Below are 19,166 nucleotides of genomic sequence, written 5' to 3' on the forward strand. Positions count from 1 at the left end.
CTGATGAACCAAGCTGTCAGTGATGTGATTCTGTTCAGTTGGGAAGATACTCATTTATGTGTTTGGTAGTTCCTTTCAACAAAAGGGATTTTGTAAGTTAATTACTTACAAACAACACCAACATTTCTAAAATGGTTCTTCCAAAAATGAAACTATAAATAGCTCTTATACATCTAAAAAGATACTGTTTCCCATATAAAAGTGAAAGATGCTGGGCCCAGTGGTGCATGCCTGTAATCCCAGTGGTTTGGGAGGCCAAGGCAGGAGGATCCCAAATTCAAGGCCAGCCTCAACAACTTAGCCTCTAGGCAACTTAGCGAGACCTTGTCTCAAATAAAAAAAGGCTGGGTATGTTGTTCAGTGGTTGAGTGCTCCTGGGCTCAGTCTGCAGCACCCACCTCCCCTGAAAATGTGTAAGGCTGTCTTTGTGTGTGGGTGTGCATGCATGTGTGCATGCATGCTGGGGATTGAATCCAGGGCCTTGTGCATGCTAAGGTGTCCCCCGTCATGAACTATGCCTCCAACCCTCATGTTAAGATCTTATTGAGATTTTTTTTTTAACCTGGCAGACTGGCAGAAATCAAAAATGTTGAAAAAACACTGTAAATGTGCAGGTGGGGAAATAGGCACTCATAATTCTTGTGGGAGTGTTATTATACAACTTTTATTCAATGAAAGTTTGTGTGTATCTATGAAAACCACAACTAGATGCCCTTTGATCAAGTTCTGTTACTTAGAGGAATTTATTTCACAAATAACTGTGCATATATTCAAAGTGATGTGTGCCTAACCTTACTTATGGAAAATTTGAAGATTGGGAAACTCAGAAGTCAGATGATTAAATAAATAATGATACATCTATATAATGAATACAACTATAAAAAATTGAGAATATGCATTATGTAGTGACATAGAAATATCTTTAAGCACCGTGCTAAAGGAACAAAACTAGAGTAGTGGGTAAAAAAGGGGAAAATATGAATATATGTCTCATTTTCTTGTATATGCCCAGAGGAAATAGAACTGATGTTCTGGAATGATATTTAAGAAAGTAATATGTTTATTCATGTATATGTTTTGAGGGAAGAAGAGATAAGGTGGTTATTTTTCAAAAATTTAAGTAATTAGAATGTCTTTAAAAGTGGAGCTTCTTTGAATTCTGTTTCGGAGGCATTCTCTTGATTTCCTTATTCATTCTTGCATCCTTAAGTATAACAGATTTCATCATATTGTTGCTGATGGTATGGTTTGTTACCTCTTAATGTGGGTACCTTGGGAAGAATGTGATACAAGTTTGTTGATTTGGTCCTGGTGATTTTCCATTGTTCCTCACCCAGAATGAGTGACCTTGAAGACTTTCATACCAGAAGCTTCAGATTCTGTGACAAATCCTGAGAAACAGGCTAAAATAATATCCTTTGGCCAGGACTGAAGTCTTCGCTTTTTCTCTTTATTTGTAGGAACTTACAAGCGGCAATTGGCGCCTATTACGACTTTGAGAGCCCAAACATCAGTGTGCCCTCCATGTCCTTTGTTGAAGATGTTACCATAGGAGAAGGGGAGTCAATACCTCCTGATACTCAGTTTATAAAAACATGGCGGATCCAGAATTCTGGTAAGTGTCTGATGGGCATTTCTCCCTTTCTCACTTTGGTTCTTCGTTTTCTGAAAAAGGAATAAGGGAATGTTTTAGTTTGTAGATCTGATTGTGTGATCCTGGGCTTTTTCTTATATATGGTATGTAGCATTTTCTTGTACTGGCATGATGACCAAATGTTGGTGAAAATCCCCTGCTTCCCCTGCTCAAGAATAGGAATAATAATTTAGGTCTCACGCTTCTAAACCATGTGAGTCTTGATGGAATCTAAACACTCAATATCCATTTGGTACTTGAAGCTAGACTTGTTCGTGCTATTGTCTCCACCTGTACATTCTTCTCCATCATTTTATTTCTGCTCTAATAAATCTTCCAGTCATTTCCAGCAGGCTAGCAGAGGTACCTTGAATAGAACAAGGTAGTTGGAAAGAGCTGTGAGCATCTGCTCTTTTGAAAGCTTATTTCTTTGTAACTACAAAAATGATTCTTTTTGAAATTTCATTGAAAGATCTTTCTGAAATGTTAAATACACTTTGAAAAAGATTGTTGGTGGGTTTGTTCAGAAGAGGAGGGAAATTATTTATTTGAAAATAAGTGCATTGTTTTGATGTGCTGCTACCTCTTTTAAGACAAATTGGAAATAAGCTATGATTCTTTGAAAATAATGTCTGAATACATGTCTGGTAACTTAATTTACCTTTTACTTGTCAAGTTTTTTATTTCCTCAGGTTTAGTTTCTCTTGTCCCATCTAATGATAATTCATGCTGACTGTTTGAAGTTGCTCCTTATTAGTGAAGACTTTCAAAGAAATTCTGAGTGATGAAAAACTAGGGAAAAAGTGTGTAGCTAAAAATGTGTAGGTGTTGGGAGTACCTGATTAAGCAAGGTAATTGGATATGAGATGGTAAAAAACTCTGGGGACTACAGCAAACCTATAAAAATGACCTTTATTTACTCAGTTTACTTTCTGTGTTTCTGTGATGGGGAAAGATTGGCTAAACTAGCCTTTTATATAAGAATAATGTACTGCTACTTGTGGTGGTGCAAGCCTGTAATCCTGGGGTCTCGGGAGGCTGAGGCAGGAGGATCACAAGTTCAAAGCCAGCCTCAGCAAAAGTAAGGTGCTAAGCAACTCAGTGAGATCTTCTCTCTAAATAAAATACAAAACAGGGCTGGGGATATGGTTGAGTGCCCCGGAGTTAATCCCTGGTACCAAAAAAAAAAAGAAGAAGAATAATAACATACTAAATTTAATTTCCCCCCCCCTTTGGCATATTTGGAAATAATTCTCTTTGGAGGAAAGTTCAAATGCACATAATCTTGATAGGCTTAGTGACTTAGTACAACTGTGGTTTTATAAAATTTATTAACTTCCTTTCCCTTTTGGTCATGACATTGGTGCATTATTAGTTTGAGAGGCCCACGGTAATACAGAAAAATAACCACATTTTCTTTCTTCCCTTTTTTTCCTTGGAAGTTCTTACTTGGTCAGAGTCTGATTCTTTATTTTGCTTAATTCCTTCTTTACCTCTCCTAATTTTGCTTGCTTTTAAAAATATCAAAATGGTCTTTAGTTTCTATTCATCATGTTTTTTTCAAAATTACAAATACCAGCTGTTACTATTCAAAATGCTTTTGAAACATACATGTGAAATTATTTTGAGTAAAGTTTGCTTGAAAAGTATGATTTATTCAAAAGTTTTTTTTTTTTTTAATTAACCCTGTTTACTTATAGTGAGTTCTTAGTATTTTTAAATATTCAAAATTGTTAGAGTACTGTTGAAATATTTTAAATACTGTCTTGGTCACAGAATACCATTTATATTTCAAAAAGCCTCTTGCTGTATCACTTACTAACTAGAAAATTCCTTGGATTAATGGGAGGGATTGGAGAAGTTGAGTTTTAATGGCTATCATGTCAAAGCTGCACCTCAAAGAGTCTGCCTTCTACCTTGATTTAGAAAAACCTCTGGTGGTGGGCCTGGTTGCTTTTTCCTTCTCCTTTGCTTGGTAACTGCAGTTTAAAAAGCTTTTGGGTCTTCTGTGTGTGAGAAGGCATTCTTGTGCCTGAATTTTTGTTGAAAAGTTGGGCAGCAGTTACTAGAGATTTTATCTTTCTATCTTTCAAGGTGCTTCGCACAAATAGATTTTCCATTTTTCTGGACGTTGTTCAGCCAGTTGTCTTACATCTGTAAACTGAATGTTTTCTATTTGGTTAAGGATTGATTTTCTTTGAATAGCAAATGTATTATTAAAGAGAAGAAGAACTATTTACTAATACTAGTAAAACTAAGTAATATTTTCTGAACTACTTAGAAGTCTACATAGAAGTGTAATATAGATACAAAACAAGGTTTGGGGAATGAACAACTATTTCCCCCATTTTTCTTTTAGCTTATTGAAATAGTTAATATTCTGTCTTTTTTGATTATGAAAGAGTATAATGGGGAAATTTGATTATAGAGAAGATACTTCAACACATTTTAGTGTGTTCCAGTTTCTTTATTAGGCACAGGGGAGAATTGGTGACAAGGTCTGGTGATGAAGGTCTTTGTTTTCTTGGAACTTAATTTGAATTGCAGTCTCCACAGATAGAGGTTAAAAAAGAAATGTTCTTTGAGGTTTGTCTTCCTCACCGTTATTTGAATGTTCTTGTCTCCAGACTATTTCTATAATCACTGATAGTAATTCCCAGGCTTTCTGGAACTGTTGAATAACTTTGATTTAATTTTTGTGATGCTTTCTACGATGTTGAAATTGCTACACAATAGGGTTTTTTTTTTTTTTTTAACTTTATTTTTATTTATATATTTCTTAATTTGCTATACTGGGGTTCAAATTCAGGACCTTGTGCATGCTCAGCAAATCTTCCTCTGAGCTACATCCACAGCCCTTTCTAAAAAATTTGAGACAGGGTCTTGCTGGCCTTGAACTTGTGATCTTCCTGCTTCAGCCTCCCAGGTTGCTGGAATTACGTGCATGTGCCACCACAGCTGGCTATATTGTTTTTGTTTTTTTGGGTGCTGGGGATCAAACCCAGGGCCTTGTGCTTGCAAGGGAAGTGCTCTACCAACCGAGCTATCTCCCCAGCCCCTTGTTTTTGTTTAAATAAAGTGATGTTTCATAACTGGAGCATCACAGTCTTAATCATATACTGGATTCTGATACTTAACTCGGATGTCATAAAACACAGATGTGTTTTTATTTTCTTCTAGGTAGACCTATTCTCCATTAAACCAGTTTATAATAAAGACTTGAAGTCCTGTTGCTTAATACTTCTGAAATTCAGATTCTAGGTATGGTGAGGTAGGTGACCCAAACAGCTCACCAGTATTTCCCTTCATTTTATATTGAGCATTTAGTATCTTTGACCTTTACAGAATTATCTGACCTAATAGTTACAATGGTTACAATTCTAAGTACATCATTGATAACTCTTAGAAGGCAGATGATTTTTTTTCCTTTTTCTTTTTTTAAGATGATTGATTATTCCACTTCATAGCAGATTAACACTTGAGAGTTGAAGGTAGCTAACTCTTCCACTTTTTTCTTCAAGAAGGTCTCCAGGTACCATGACATTGAGCAGTCATAGTTATTTGTGGTACCCAGGAGAGCAAATCCTGATGAGACCATTAAATGTTGCCCATTTGATGTTTTACTAACTAACTCGGATTCCCTGGAATATAGAAGTGCTCCTCTTGCTGGGCGTGGTGGCACATGCCTATAATTGCAGTGGTTCGGGAGGCTGAAGCAGGAGGATCTCAAGTTCAAGGCCAGCCTCAGTAACAGTGGGACACTAAGCAATTCAGTGAGACCCTGTCCAAAAAAGGGCTGGAATTTGGCTCAGTGGTTTAGTGCCCCTGAGTTCGGGCCCTGGTACCAAAAAAAAAAAAAAAAAAAAAAAAAAGGTGCTCCTCTTAGTGACCACTAAGAGACTCAACTGTCTCAGCTACTTGTGGTTGTCTGCCTAGGATAGGTGAGTAGTCTCTCTCCTTACACTCAGACAGCCTTGGTTTGTTTCTTGAAAGTTAAAAAACAGACACTTTAGGGTTTTCACATAAAAAGACATTGTCTTGTTACGTGTGTGTGTGTGTAAGAGAGAGAGCGAGCAAGAGTGTTTAAAGGAATAATTTTGAATTGAGACTTGTAACAGTAGTTTACTTTTTATATGTTAGATTTTGGTCTTTAAGGAGACTTGACATTTTCTAAGGTGCTTTATGTCTATTGCTGTTTGTCTTGACCTAAGAGAAATGTGCTTTTGCTAGGCCACAGTCCTCAGAAATGAAAAGCAGAATTTTGCATGTATTGCTAGTTTATCTTCTACAACTCTTCTGCCATCATAGGTTGTCCTCTATAGTGTTAAATTAAGGGGGTACTTTGCCATCAGTTTTGTTTGGTTTTTAAAGAGGTGGAGTTTTGCCATTTTCCCAGACTAACCCCAAGCAATCCTCTCCTTCAGCCTCCCAAGTAACTGGGACTACAGGCATGTGCCACTGCACTTGGCTGCTGGCAGAGTTTTTAAAAGAGGTTATGCCAAGACATGTTAGACACTGCTTCAGGTACTACCTCGTTAAAACCAAGAGCTGCAAAGGGTGCTGTTTATAATGGAGTTGAAATCTCAGCACTAGACCCCCATTTGCCCTTTCGGTCTGTTTCCTTCCTAGTAGTTGGCACTTTGAGAGCAAGGAACTGAGGCATCCTAGGGGATTGGTTGAAGATAAATCACAAGTACCTTCAGTCATGAGAGTCCTACTGTGTCCAACTTTTCAGAGATTTATTTTTATAACAAATGTTTATATTCCAGAAAAAAGATATATAGAGCTTTCTGTGTTTAAAAAGGAGTGTATTAGGTTTTGCATAGAGATTTCACAGGTAAAATCATATCATGTCATTGTGTGGCTACCTAAACCACTTGACTTGTCAGAACTAGTCAACACATAGATTTCTCATTTTGAATTACATGTTTTCAGTTTACATGTAAATAAGCATGTAAAGTACATACCAGATAAGATCTTTGGCACTTTCAAAGGAAGATAAGCATTCCTACCAAAGCCAACCAGTTTCTCTCTCTCTCTCTGTCTCTCTTAGTTGTAGAAGGACACAATACTTTTATTTTATTTTTTTATGTGGTGCTGAGGATGGAACCTAGGGCCTCACATGTTCTAGGCAAGCTCTCTACCCCAGGGCAAGCTATGACCCCAGCCCACCAAAGTCAGTTCTCTGTATTACCATTCCCATCCTTTCTATCAGCACCTCTGGCTGATGCCACTGCTCATGGGACCATAGTTCATTCATGATCATGTCAGTGGAGATCATCTCATTGTTTGTATTTTGCCCACTGCCATTTGAACCTGAGATCTAAACTTTTATTTGATGACTCTGTCTTGTATTCATAAATCTGAGTTTCTTGAATCTGGGTATTTTATTGTTAAGGATGCCAGAATAAAAATCATACATCAGGCAAAAAGCAACTTTACAGTGAGTGTGCTATGGACATTTTTATTCATGTGTTTCAATCTCTTGCCTCTGCGGAAAAGTTGGAACAATCAGACATTTTTACTTTGGTATCATCTTAAGTTCACATGAAAGTGAACATGCGTTACTTTTTAATACAGAAAACAGTCTCTCAAAGGTATGGACCTATGCTTCATCTTTGTGACTCTTCATGGACATCACTTGAAACATCTTGAAGACCTGCTTTGTCTTTGCCATAAGTGCATTTTCTTAGGAATAGACTATTGTCGATTCTGATGATTTCTTCTGATCAGTTAGACATCAACTAACTCACCTTGTTAGGTAGGATTTTGTATGTATGAGAGACAGAAAAAGGGACCTCTTTTATAGTTTCATAATGTAACTATACCCAGCACAGGACGGTGATTACCTAACATTTTTTTCTTGTGCTTGAACTCAGGGGCAGAGGCCTGGCCTCCAGGGGTTTGTCTTAAGTATGTCGGGGGAGACCAGTTTGGACATGTGAACATGGTGATGGTGCGATCATTAGAGCCACAAGAGATTGCGGATGTCAGCGTCCAGATGTGCAGCCCCAGCAGAGCAGGAATGTATCAGGGACAGTGGCGGATGTGCACTGCTACAGGACTCTACTATGGCGGTGAGTATGTCTTTGTACAGCTCAGGGTGAAGGTACTAAGGTAACATAGTATCCCAGTGTTACTCACACAGTCTGTTAAATTGCATAACAGGGCATAGCCTCTTTTACCCATGCAGGTAAATGACTTGAATTTAATGAGTTGCTGATTGGAGTCGAATGCTCTCCCTTTTTTAATTTTTTGATACCAGGGATTGAACTCAGGGGCACTCAACCACTGAGCCATATCCCCAGTTTTGTTTTGTATTTTATTTAGAGACAAGGTCTTACTGAGTTTCTTGGCACCTCACTTTTGCTAAGGCTGACTTTGAACTCCCAAGCTTCCTGCCTCAGTCTCCTAAGCTACTGGGGTTACAGGTGTGTGCCACCGTGCCTGGGAATGCTCTCCCTTTTATCCTAAGAATTTAATTAAATTTAGCAAAGTGTATGCAGATTGTACTTAGCATTTGAAACAATGATGATGGTGTCATTAATTTTATTATATAATCTGATAGGTGCTATAAGAAAACTGAAGGCAGACCTTATTTTCTAAGTCTCTAGGCACAAGTCATGTAAAACAGATAATGCACAAAACGTATGAACTCCTTCCAGTCTAATGATCTTTCATACTACTAACACCTCTCCCTCTTTCCCAGACCTTTTGAAGTAATTTATACTGTTTCTGCTTCCATGTGTTTTTGAAAAATTTTTTTAGATGTTGACGTACCTTTCATTTTATTTATATGTGGTGCTGAGAATCAAACCCAGTGCCTCACACATGCTAGGCAAGTGCTCTATCACTGAGCCACAACCCCAGGCCTCCTTCCACATTTTCTATTCACTCTTCAATCTGTTCTATCCTTTACCTGCTTCCCATTCCAGCGAATGTTTTTTTATTAATGACCTCCCAGTTGATATATCCAGTAGCCTCTTTGTAGTCTTCACGCTAGTGGATGTTCTAATTTTCATTTGGTACTATACTATAAATGGCTTTTTGCACTGTGTACCTTCTTAAGCTCATATGACACCTCCTCTCCTCTATGAATGTTCTTTCTTTGTTCCTTGTCTAGTCTCGCCTATGCCCTAAGATTTCTATATTCCAAGGTAAGTTCCATTCAGGCTCAGTGATTTCACCCACCTATATGGCTTCAATTCTCACTAGCAGTGATGTTCAAATTCATATCAGTGGCTACAGTCTCTTTTGAGAGCTCCAAACCTGTGTTTTATACCTATGGGCAGAAACCCTGAATGTTTTATAGTACAGATTTCTGAATTTCTGAACACTTCCTTCATAAAACTTACATCCTTCTCATGAGTATCCTATTAAGATAATCAGATCAGAACCCTGGGGTCCATCATTCATTCTCTGCATTTTCTTTAATCATAAACCAATTTCTGTTGGTTTCACTCTGTCTTGTGCCCTGAAGATCCAAAGAGAAATAGTAACTAGTTAAATCTTACCTGGACTGACAGCCTATAGGCCTGTGGGACCTTTGGAGTTATTTCAGAGGCTCTGGAATTCTTGTTCTCGTATGTTTTTGTAACCAGGAAACTGAATATTTTTAGTTCCCAGTGTTTTAATAGTAGAGTCTTTCATGGTGTTTATGTGACATCATTCTTTGCCTAAAGCCTTTGTGCCTACTGTAATGCAGCCAGATTCTTTGGCATATGATTAAAGCACCTCACAATCTGGCCTCATTTTTATTTGCTTTCAGTCACCTTCTAACTCCCCCTGGTCTGTCTCTGAAGATACTGATGCCACATGTTGTCACTTCTCCATGCCTTTGCTCATGTTCTTCCTATTGCTTGAAATATCCTTTTCTTTCCTTCCCAGCAAACTCCCTATCATCTTCAAGGCTCTTATGGAGTTACCATTCTTCCTCCCCTCCTCCCCCTTGCTTACTGTGAAACTACTCCAAGAAAATTCACTCTCCCCCTTTCATTAATGTGCACCTGCTGTTTTTATGCTTAATGCAGTTATTTTAGGGGCTTGCTAACTTGTTAAAATTGTGAAGCATTGATTGAATATCAAATGAACACATGATCACATATCAAAATGCAGAGAGATTATTTGTTCCTTTCTTTCAGGGCTCCCTTTTCAGGTGGCCTCTGCTAAGAATCTTACCTGTGGTTGGAGTGTCTCCCACTGCTGAGCTCCATCATTGCATTATCTGTTCATAGCTTACTCCTTTGTTTCTCTTTGGTACTTTACCTCTTTCTACTGATTAATGATAGTTGTCTCTTTTACATGTAGAACTTTTAAAGATGGGACTGGAGTTCTGGCTCAGTGGTAGAGCATTTGCCTAGCATGTGTGAGGCACTGGGTTGATTCTCAGCACCACATAAAAATAAATAAATAAACAAACAAATAAGTAAGTAAGTAAGTAAATAATCTGTCAACATCTAAAAAAAAAAAAAACAAAACAAAAACTTAAAACATTTAAGGTGACACCTGTCTGACTTACCTTTGTAACCTCAAAAGCCTGAGCCCAGTACAGAGCAAAGTGTGATTACCAGTAAATTTTTAAGGGGATGTTAACGTTTTTAAGAGGGAAGGAAGACTATGTTCATGACTAAAAAATGTAATCCCTTTGATGGAAAAATTATTTTCTGATCTTCAGTGCTTGAGACTCTAGTATTTTTGTGTGTGTTTTAGTGTTAAATTAGAAGTACCATTATGTGTGACATTAAATTTTATTGTTGAAGCAAACCTCTTATGTTGTAGATGTCAACATGACATCTACTAGCTTTGGGAGTGATAAAGAATTCAAAGCTTTTTTGGTCTTATAGTTAAGTTGTTTTTCGAGACTTTGTGGAATCTAATATCTTCAAGGGATCTTAATAATTCATCTGAATTTTGTGGTTTTCAACCATTTTTCTTAGGCATTGGAACCTTTTCCTTGATTAAAGTGTATCTGAATACCTTCTCCCCAAAAGGGAAAGGATAAAAATGAAACTTGTTTTTGGAATTGGGCACCTCCTTGTCCTATGTTTTCTTGTACTGTGAGATGACCTTCAGAACAAAATTAAGTATAAATTGCAAACCTTCATCTGCTCCAGTGAAGAGTTTTAATTCCATTTTACAGACCACTGTGTTTCTCTGAATCCAAATTACTCTTGCTTGTGGAACACATCGTGGTATCAGAGATAAGCGACTAATGAAATGAATATATTGGTTAGAGGCATAGTTCAGTGCTGGAGCACTTGTCTAGCATGTGCAAGGCCCTGGTTTTATCCCCAGCATTGCCCCCATTTATATACGTATACGTATATGTATATTCTTGAAGCAACCCTCTCATGTTGTAGATGTCAATTGACTATAAATATCCTAGCTTTGGGAGTGATAAAGAGTTTAAAGCCTTTTTTTGTCTTATAGTTCTTAAGTTGTTTTTTGAGACTTTGTGGAATCTAATGTCTTCAAGGGATCTTAATAATTCATATATGTGTGTATATATATATATGTATATATGTCATAGTACAATTGTGAACACATGAGAAAATTAAGTTACCATAATAACTGTGACTGGTTCTTCCCAGGATTTTTTGCTCACACTCAGCTTGCTGACTCATTGAATGGAATGGTGAGTGTGGACTGTAGGATTGCTTGGACATAAACTTGGACACCTAGGTGACCTCTGCCCCTTATCCTTCTGTTTTAACAACAAAGGGTATTTTTCATTTTTGATGGGGTGGTCTTTAGATGGTCTTCACTAGAAAGAATTCATTCTCTTTATTCTTATAACTTTTTTGTAGGGTGTGAACTGGGTGCTCAACCACTGAGCTACATCACAGCCCTTTTTATTTTTTATTTTGAGACGGGATCTCACTAGGTTGCTTAGGCCTCACTAAGTTGCTGCAGCTGGTCTTGGACTTGCGGGGCCTCCTGTCTCAGCCTCCTGAGCTGGTGGTATTACAGGCATGTGCTACCGGAATTCCCAGCTACTTTTATAACTCTTAATGTTGCTCAGCTCATTTCTCTTTTTCAAAAGGAATGTTTTGCTGTTTTGATAATTTACAAGTCTTCCCTCTTCTCCTTATTTTTAATAGATTGTGCAGGGTCAGAGTTTCTTGATAGATGTACCATTAGCATGTTGTGGGGACAGTTATGTGTCATGTGAGGCATATTACGAAAAAGATTCTTGGCCCGTTTCCATTAAATACCTATAGCTTCACCTGTTAATCTGGACAACCTAAACTGTTCTTCACTACACAAATTTCTTTCTTTTGATTGGGAATCAATAAGTATCTGATTCTTGGCAGATTTATTTATAAGTTCCAGTATTCTTTTTACTGACTTGATATCCCTGTCACACCATCCCACCAAAGGAATTAGCTTCTTAGATTTTAGCTAAGTAGCAGGTATAGTAGCAAATATAGCAAATAGTATTATTAGCAAATTCTAGTACTTGGTGTATGTTAGGTGTCTGTAAGGAGCTTATACATGTCCTTATGAAGGTAATGTTAACTACGTTTTATAGATGAGGAAACTGAATACCAGAGAAAATAAGTGATTTGCCTGAGATCTAGTAAAAGTTATGGATTAGCTATGCATTAGAGTTATAAATTCACAAAAATAATTTTATGATTTTTGTCATTAATTTGGCTATACATGTTCAGTTTAATGAGGGTGGGGCGTATGATCCCTGAGTCCTTTCTCCAGTTCTAGAATGGCCCTGAAGGTGGGATTAAGATCAGGGTTTCTCTTTGGCAATTGTTCCACAAATCCCTGCCTGCTTTTTAAAACAACAACAACAGCAACAACAAAACACTGCTCTTTAGGACATGGGCGCTGGATGAATGAGTACTCAGCATGAATTTGTCCCCATTTTAGCCTGAGTACCAACAGCAATGGGCTTCTTCCTGGCATAGAGGCCTCTTCCACATTCTATAGATTTACCCCTGCCTCCTAACCATTTCCTGTAAATCACAGGGGTCTCATTTGAAATAAACTAACGTCGAGTGATACCTTGGTTGCCTTGAGCTGATGGGTGTTTCTCCTACTTGAGATAATTCCCCAATGTTAAATATCTCACATGGATTTCTAGAGACATTTCACATGTAGAATATGTATTTGCACATTATTCATTTAGTTTCTTATAGGCTATAAATTAACCTTCTTTTTTCTGTCTTCCAAACCATAGTATGCTAAGAAACTTCCTGGGTGTTCTGTGTAAGGCACAGATTGTGTATTTCCTAAAACCTTTTTAAGATCTTCTAGTTTCTCCATTTTAACATGTCTTCCCTCCTTATGCTTCTTTTATTTTTAATCAATGATGTTATTAAAGAAGCTTTGGTTTCATACATATAGACTTCCTCTCTAGAATCCATGGTGTTTTCTGTTTACATGCTGTCCTGTCTGATATTTCTCCTAGTTCTTTTGACCTTTAGCATATTTTCTCCACCTTAAAATGTTATTCTTTTATGTTGATTTCAAAAAGTCTTATTTGCTTCTAGAATGTCCTAACCAAAAGATGCTCACTGTTTCAATTGTGATCTCTGGGTTTCTTCAGTGTCAGAAATATGAGCAACCCTTGAAAATAAGGTTTTATCTTTGATAAGAGAAATGCTAGCTTAAGCTGATTGTGACTTGTATGGGAAATATTTTAGAAAGGAACGTTTTAAAATGTAAATGAGATCTGAAATCCTAAAATATTTTCATGTTACGAGATGATAAACTAGTTCACCTTCAGAGAAGGAAGTTTTTTGCACTGCTACTGGGTGGTGGTGATTATTTGGTGGTCTTGTTGAGGTAGTTCTGCAGGAAATAGACATAAAGTGAGCTAAACATGGTGGTGCATGCCTGTAATCCCAGCAACTCAGGAGGCTGAGGCAGGAGGATCACAATTTTGAGCTTCAGCATTTTATTGAGACCCTGTCTCAAAATAAGATAAAAAGGGTTGTGAATGTAGCTTAGTGGTAGAGCACCCCTGGATTCAGTCCCTGGTACTGCAAATAAATAAGTAAATAAAGAAAAAAAAAATAACATGATCTTTAAAAATGAAAGGGTAATGTGAAGTGACTGTATGTTCAGATTAACTGTTAAAAGCAGACATGTGCTGGGCACGGTGGTACATGCCTATAATCCTTGCAACTCAGGAGACTGAGGCAGGAGGATCAGAAGTTCAAGGCCAGCCTCAGTAACTTAGTGAGACACTGTCTTAAAATAAAAAGGACTGGGGAAAGTGGTGGCAAAGTACCTCTGGGTTCAATCACTAGTACCAAGAAAATAAATTTTAAAAAATGCAGATGTGTGGGTCCAGAACTCCCATGAACTATAGAAAAGCAAGATATCAGATGAAACAGTGATTTCTTCTGTAGGATGCACTAATTAACAACATATTTACATATATATAAAGCATCAAATGTTTTAACTAATTTGTCATTAAGCCATGAGTACTGTTAATGTGTGTTGTTCATTGTATAATTAGTTTTGTTATTCTTCAACAGGAGCGTGGGTGTGCACGTGCACACACAATTTTTTCTTAAATAATGTTTTTAGTTGTTGATGGACCTTTATTTTATTCATTTACTTATATGTGGTGCTGAGAATCAAACCCAGTGCCTCACACATGCGAGGCAGGTGTTTGACCACTGAGCCACAACCCTAGTTTAAACAACCCTAGTTGTTTACCCCCAACAAATTTGAAAGGACAGCAAAAAAATAATTTGAAAGCATCATTCCTTCCCACCCCCCCATAGCTAGATCCCTTCTATTAAAGCCCTTCAAGATAAGTCTCTGTTCTGGAATGTTAATTTTCATTTTATTTTATTTTTTGCAGTGCTGGGGATTGAACCCAGGGCCTCATGCTTGTGAAGCAAGCGCTCTACCAACTGAGCTATATCCCCATCCCTGGAATGTTAAATTCTAAAGATTATAAATTTAAGGAAGTGATAGTTCCTTACAAATGTTTTCAAGCAAATATACTTCTTTATTAAGATATCAGTGTATTGGGTTGGAGTTGTGGTTCAGTGGTAGAGCACTTGCCTAGTACATATGAGGCACTGGGTTTAGTTTTCTGCATCACATTAAAAAAATATAGTGTCAATCTACAATAAAAAAATTTTAAAAAGATACCAATATATTTAATGTGAAAAAGAAAATATGTACTTTTAAGACCATTTGTTCTTAAAATGCATAATTTTGGTTTTTTAAAGGTATAACTTTCCTTTAAAAAAATAATTCAGCTAGGTGCTTAATTACAGGCACATGTAATCCCAGTAGCTCAGGAGGCTGATGCAGGATTGGGAGTTCAAAGCCAGCCTCAGCAACTTAGTGAGGTGCTTGGCAAGTCAGCAAGACCCTGTCTCTAAATAGAATATAAAAAAGGGCTGGAGATGTGGCTCAGTGGTTGAGTACCCCTGGGTCAATCCTCGGTACAAAAAAAAAAAATGATTCTTTTTGTGTATGCATTATTAGTGCACATCAGTATACATCAGGATAGATCTAATTAAAGATTTACTTAGAGAACATAGACTTGTCATAACACAGCATTTACAAATAGAACTTACTGCATTGCACTTCCTTAATTCTAATGTGGCAGTAATTTTCATATACTTCATTGGTTTACTCATTACTTTTCTTGTAGGGAGTAAGGGGAAAGCCACTACAGGTTAAATGAATACATTGATCATTATACGTTGTGATTTTAAAATATTTGAAAAACAAAGAGGAAAAGGTAAGACTTAAAATTGAAATAGGTGCATTTCCCCTTCACATACACAGATGCTTAAATATATGCTCATTTGAAAAATGTTTCAAGTGAGAAATTTTTAACAAAATTTTTCTGAACTTTTAAATTTTGTGATGGGAGTTTTTAGTAAGTGCCATTGCCCCTAGATCAGACTAGAGCCTAATTATCTTATAAATTGGGAACAAGCATAATTACCTTTCAAATAATCAGCATATGCTTTACAACTAAAATGTGATTATTATTCAGTAGAATGTTGATTGTTGTCTAAAACAGTGTATAAGACCTTTGAGTATTATCTAATATCTTAGTCTTTGATGCAGTTTATTTTTTTTAATTACTGCTTAGAATGTGGTCATAATATTATTTTTAGAAACCATCTATTAGCCTTGTAGTTAAAGGTGGGGATCTTTGAAGAAAATAGTCTATTACTGGAAAGCAGATTACATTCTGTTCCTGTAATAAAGGTCTGACTAGCCACATAATGCTCTAATGGATTTCCTTTGGAATTGAAAACTTATTTTTCAGTTAGAAATTAGTTCATTCTCTAATCTTTAGGGAAAAATAATACTTTTCTTTAGCTCTCTTTTTTCCTTTTATCTTTAAAGAGCTTATGCTTTTCTTTCCTTACAAAGGAATGTGAATATTGGATATTTGGTCTCAGGAACGAATGTTGTGAACCTGCTACTGCTAGCCTCTGAATTTTTCTTTGTAGCGATCAACGTCCTTCTAGTTTCCTCTTAAAATTTTATTAAGAGTTGTGCTTGTACTTTGTTTTGACGTAGCCTTGAAAGTAATTGAATTCTAGTAGCTTGACTTACTAGCTACTTCAAAGTGACTTTTCCTTTTTATTTTTATTTTTCTCCTTTATATTTGGAAACCAGAAATAACTAAGAAAATAGATCTTATTTCTGACCTGAGATTTATTTGAAGACTTCTAAAAATGTTTAATAATACATTATATTTAATTCAATAAGGTCTGTTATTTCCACATATAGGTCTAGCTGCATTTCAAGTAAATCACATGTGCCTAATGGCCTGCTGTTGGATAGTACACTCTATCAATACTAATATGTTGTGCCAATTTTTTGTTTCATTTTGGGGTAAAATATTTCATAGAACTAGTGATTATTATTTTAAATTTATTTTTTATTTTTACAGACTGCTTTTTGATTCATCGTACACAAATGGGGTATACCTTTTCATTTCTGTGATTGTACACGATGTAGATTCACACCATTCCAGTGATATTTTTACAGGTGAAACTCTGAGTCTGGAGGATTAGGTTGTCAGTTACTAATTCAGTTTATTTTTATAACTAGGATCCTAAGTTATCAAATTTATGTACATAAGGTTGTTTGTAATATCCTCTTTTCTTTTCAACACCTGTATTTGGTGATATTCTCTTTAAATTCTTGATATTTTGTGTCTTCTTTTTTTCCTTTCTCTTGATACATTTCTTCATTTTATTGGTCTTTTCAAATAATCAGCTTTTCATTTCATTGATTTTTATCTATTGTGTTTCCAGTTTTATAAACTTCTCTTAATTTTATCATTTATTTCCTTCTGCTTGCTTTAGGCTTATTTTGTTCATTTTCTTTGGTGGAATCATGAGGTAATTGATTTGAGCCTTCTTTTATAATACAGATGTTTTTAGTACTATGAATTTTCCTTTATGGTTGCTTTTAGCTGCACCCTACAACTTTAGAAATACTGTGTTTTTATGTTCATGCAACTCAAAATTATTTTCTAACTTCCCTAGAGACTTCCTACTTGACTCATGGATTATATAAAAGTATGTTGTGTACTTTGCAAACTTAGAAAGTTTTCAATTTTTTTTTTTTTTTTTTTTAGTGGTTTCTAGTTTAATTGCATTGTGGTCAGAAAACTTACTTTGTAGACTTTATTTTTTTTAATTTCATTTGTTAAGGTGTTTGTGACTTGGCATTGTCTATTTTTGGTGAATATTTCATATGTACTTCAAAAGCAGGTGTATTTTGCTACTTTTGAATGGAGTGTTCTAAAATACCAGTTAGATTTAGTTGGTCACTACTGTTGTTCAATTCCTTTATATCATTTTTTTACACCCCCCCCCCCTTTTTTTTTTTATCCCTACCAGTTCTGTGTATATATTTTTTATCCCTACGTTCTGTGTATACCTGAGAAGGCTGAGTTAAAGCACCCAAATACAGTTGTGGATTTGACTATTTATCTTTTTGCTGTTATGTATTTTGAAACTCTTTTGTTAGGTATACACACACATTTAGGATTGCTCTGTCTTCTAGGTGAATGACCTTTTTATTATTATGTAATAGCCCTCTTTTTTCCTAATAATTTTCTTTACTCTGAAGTCCATTTTGTCTGATTATAATATAACTACTTGGGCTTTTTCTTGATTAGTTTTTGCTTTTAGAACAATGCCCTATATTGAAAGAATTGAATAAGTGTTAGGGTGTTGGTGGTTGTTACTGAAAGACCTGACTGTGTCATGACCCTGTGTGTAGGAATCCCTTCCCAATTGTTAAGTTGTCTTATATGGACTTCCTTAAGGTTTTTCTATCCAAGATATCCCAGTGATCTATTTCTTTGGGATTTTGGTGGGAACTTGAGAGAGGATGCAAAAATCCCAAGTAATAAAACAAGAAAGGTATTGAGTGCAACTTGATATAGAATTGCCATCATCCCACTGTAACTAATTTGGGAGGGGAAGATTCGAGTTCTGAAAACTACTTTCTGAAAAGAGATTTGTTTGAATTTCTGATGTGTATATAAAAAGTGAGTAGCAGTAGGGCTGGGGAGATAGCTCAGTTGGTAGAGTGCTTGCCTTGCAAGCACAAAGCCCTGGGTTCAATCCCCAGCACTGAAAGGAAAAAAAAAAAAAAAAAAGTGATTAGCAGTTACATTCTCATGCTCACAGATATTGGCCTTTTAAAGGCCTAAAGAGGCTGTTATGTTTGGAGTTATTCTTAGGCATTTGAAGGTGATAAAAGGTGTTTTTTAACCCTTTCAGAATATTACTGCGCCGTTTGTTAAAATGGGTGTCAGTAGATGTTGAAAGGAAGAGAGAGGTTAAGACCACACAGGTAGGGCTAGGGCTGTAGCTCAGTGGTAGAGCACTTGCCTTCCAAGTGTGAGTCTCTGGATTCGATCTTCGGCACCACATAAAAATAACTAAAGACTAATAGGTAAGGGAGACCTCTGAAGTATATGTGCTAAAATAATAGGAAATAGTATTTGACAGTACCTTTGGTTTAAAAAATGCTTTCTAGCTTCTGATTTCCTCTTCAGCATGTTAGTAGCTTAGAAGTTGCCACTCAGTCCTAATAAATGAAAGGCTAAAAAACTGAAAAATCAGTAATTCTTCTTAGATCCAACAGAGAAGTGAGATCACAGGGCAAGTCACAGCACCACAAGTTGGGTAATCAGCCATGGAGCCACAACTTATTAGAGATACTTATAAGCAGACACCTTCTATACCTATAAGCAGTAACCTGGTGAGGTAGAGCAGCTTAAACTATAACTGACAGTTTCAGTGGCAGGCTCAGCGTAGACAAACCTGGGAGAGAAAAACTCCCATGTGAATCTAATCATCAAGGGCCACCCAGCTTTTGTGAATTTTGTCTCGGTGTTCTTCCAGGTTCTCACAGTGAATGTTGGAGAAAATTTTTCTAATGCTCCTGGCAAAGGGAGGGAAAAGGTGACACCAGAGCATTATGTTCTTTTTAGCAAGGCTTGCCCTCAGGAGAAGCTGTCCTCCGGAGCCTAACTGACCTGGGGAAAGGGAAATACCCA

The 19,166-nt window shown here is 36.5% G+C and overlaps 1 protein-coding gene and 1 pseudogene across 3 annotated transcripts in view; one reads left to right on the top strand and one right to left on the bottom strand.

Moving 5' to 3' along the window:
• Positions 1-19,166, bottom strand: part of LOC306665762 — a 202,735-nt pseudogene that overhangs the window by 42,842 nt on the left and 140,727 nt on the right. The window lies entirely within an intron of this gene.
• Positions 1-19,166, top strand: part of ILRUN (inflammation and lipid regulator with UBA-like and NBR1-like domains) — a 78,465-nt gene that overhangs the window by 27,383 nt on the left and 31,916 nt on the right. For both annotated transcript variants that reach the window (XM_079147256.1, XM_079147257.1), the window contains exons 2-3: positions 1,461-1,615; positions 7,513-7,710. In XM_079147256.1, coding sequence (XP_079003382.1) covers positions 1,461-1,615; positions 7,513-7,710 — 353 coding nt within the window. The remainder of the gene's footprint in view (positions 1-1,460; positions 1,616-7,512; positions 7,711-19,166) is intronic.

Source organism: Sciurus vulgaris (genome assembly GCF_902686455.1).
Source record: "Sciurus vulgaris genome assembly, chromosome: 7".
Taxonomy (NCBI): Eukaryota; Metazoa; Chordata; class Mammalia; order Rodentia; family Sciuridae; genus Sciurus; species Sciurus vulgaris.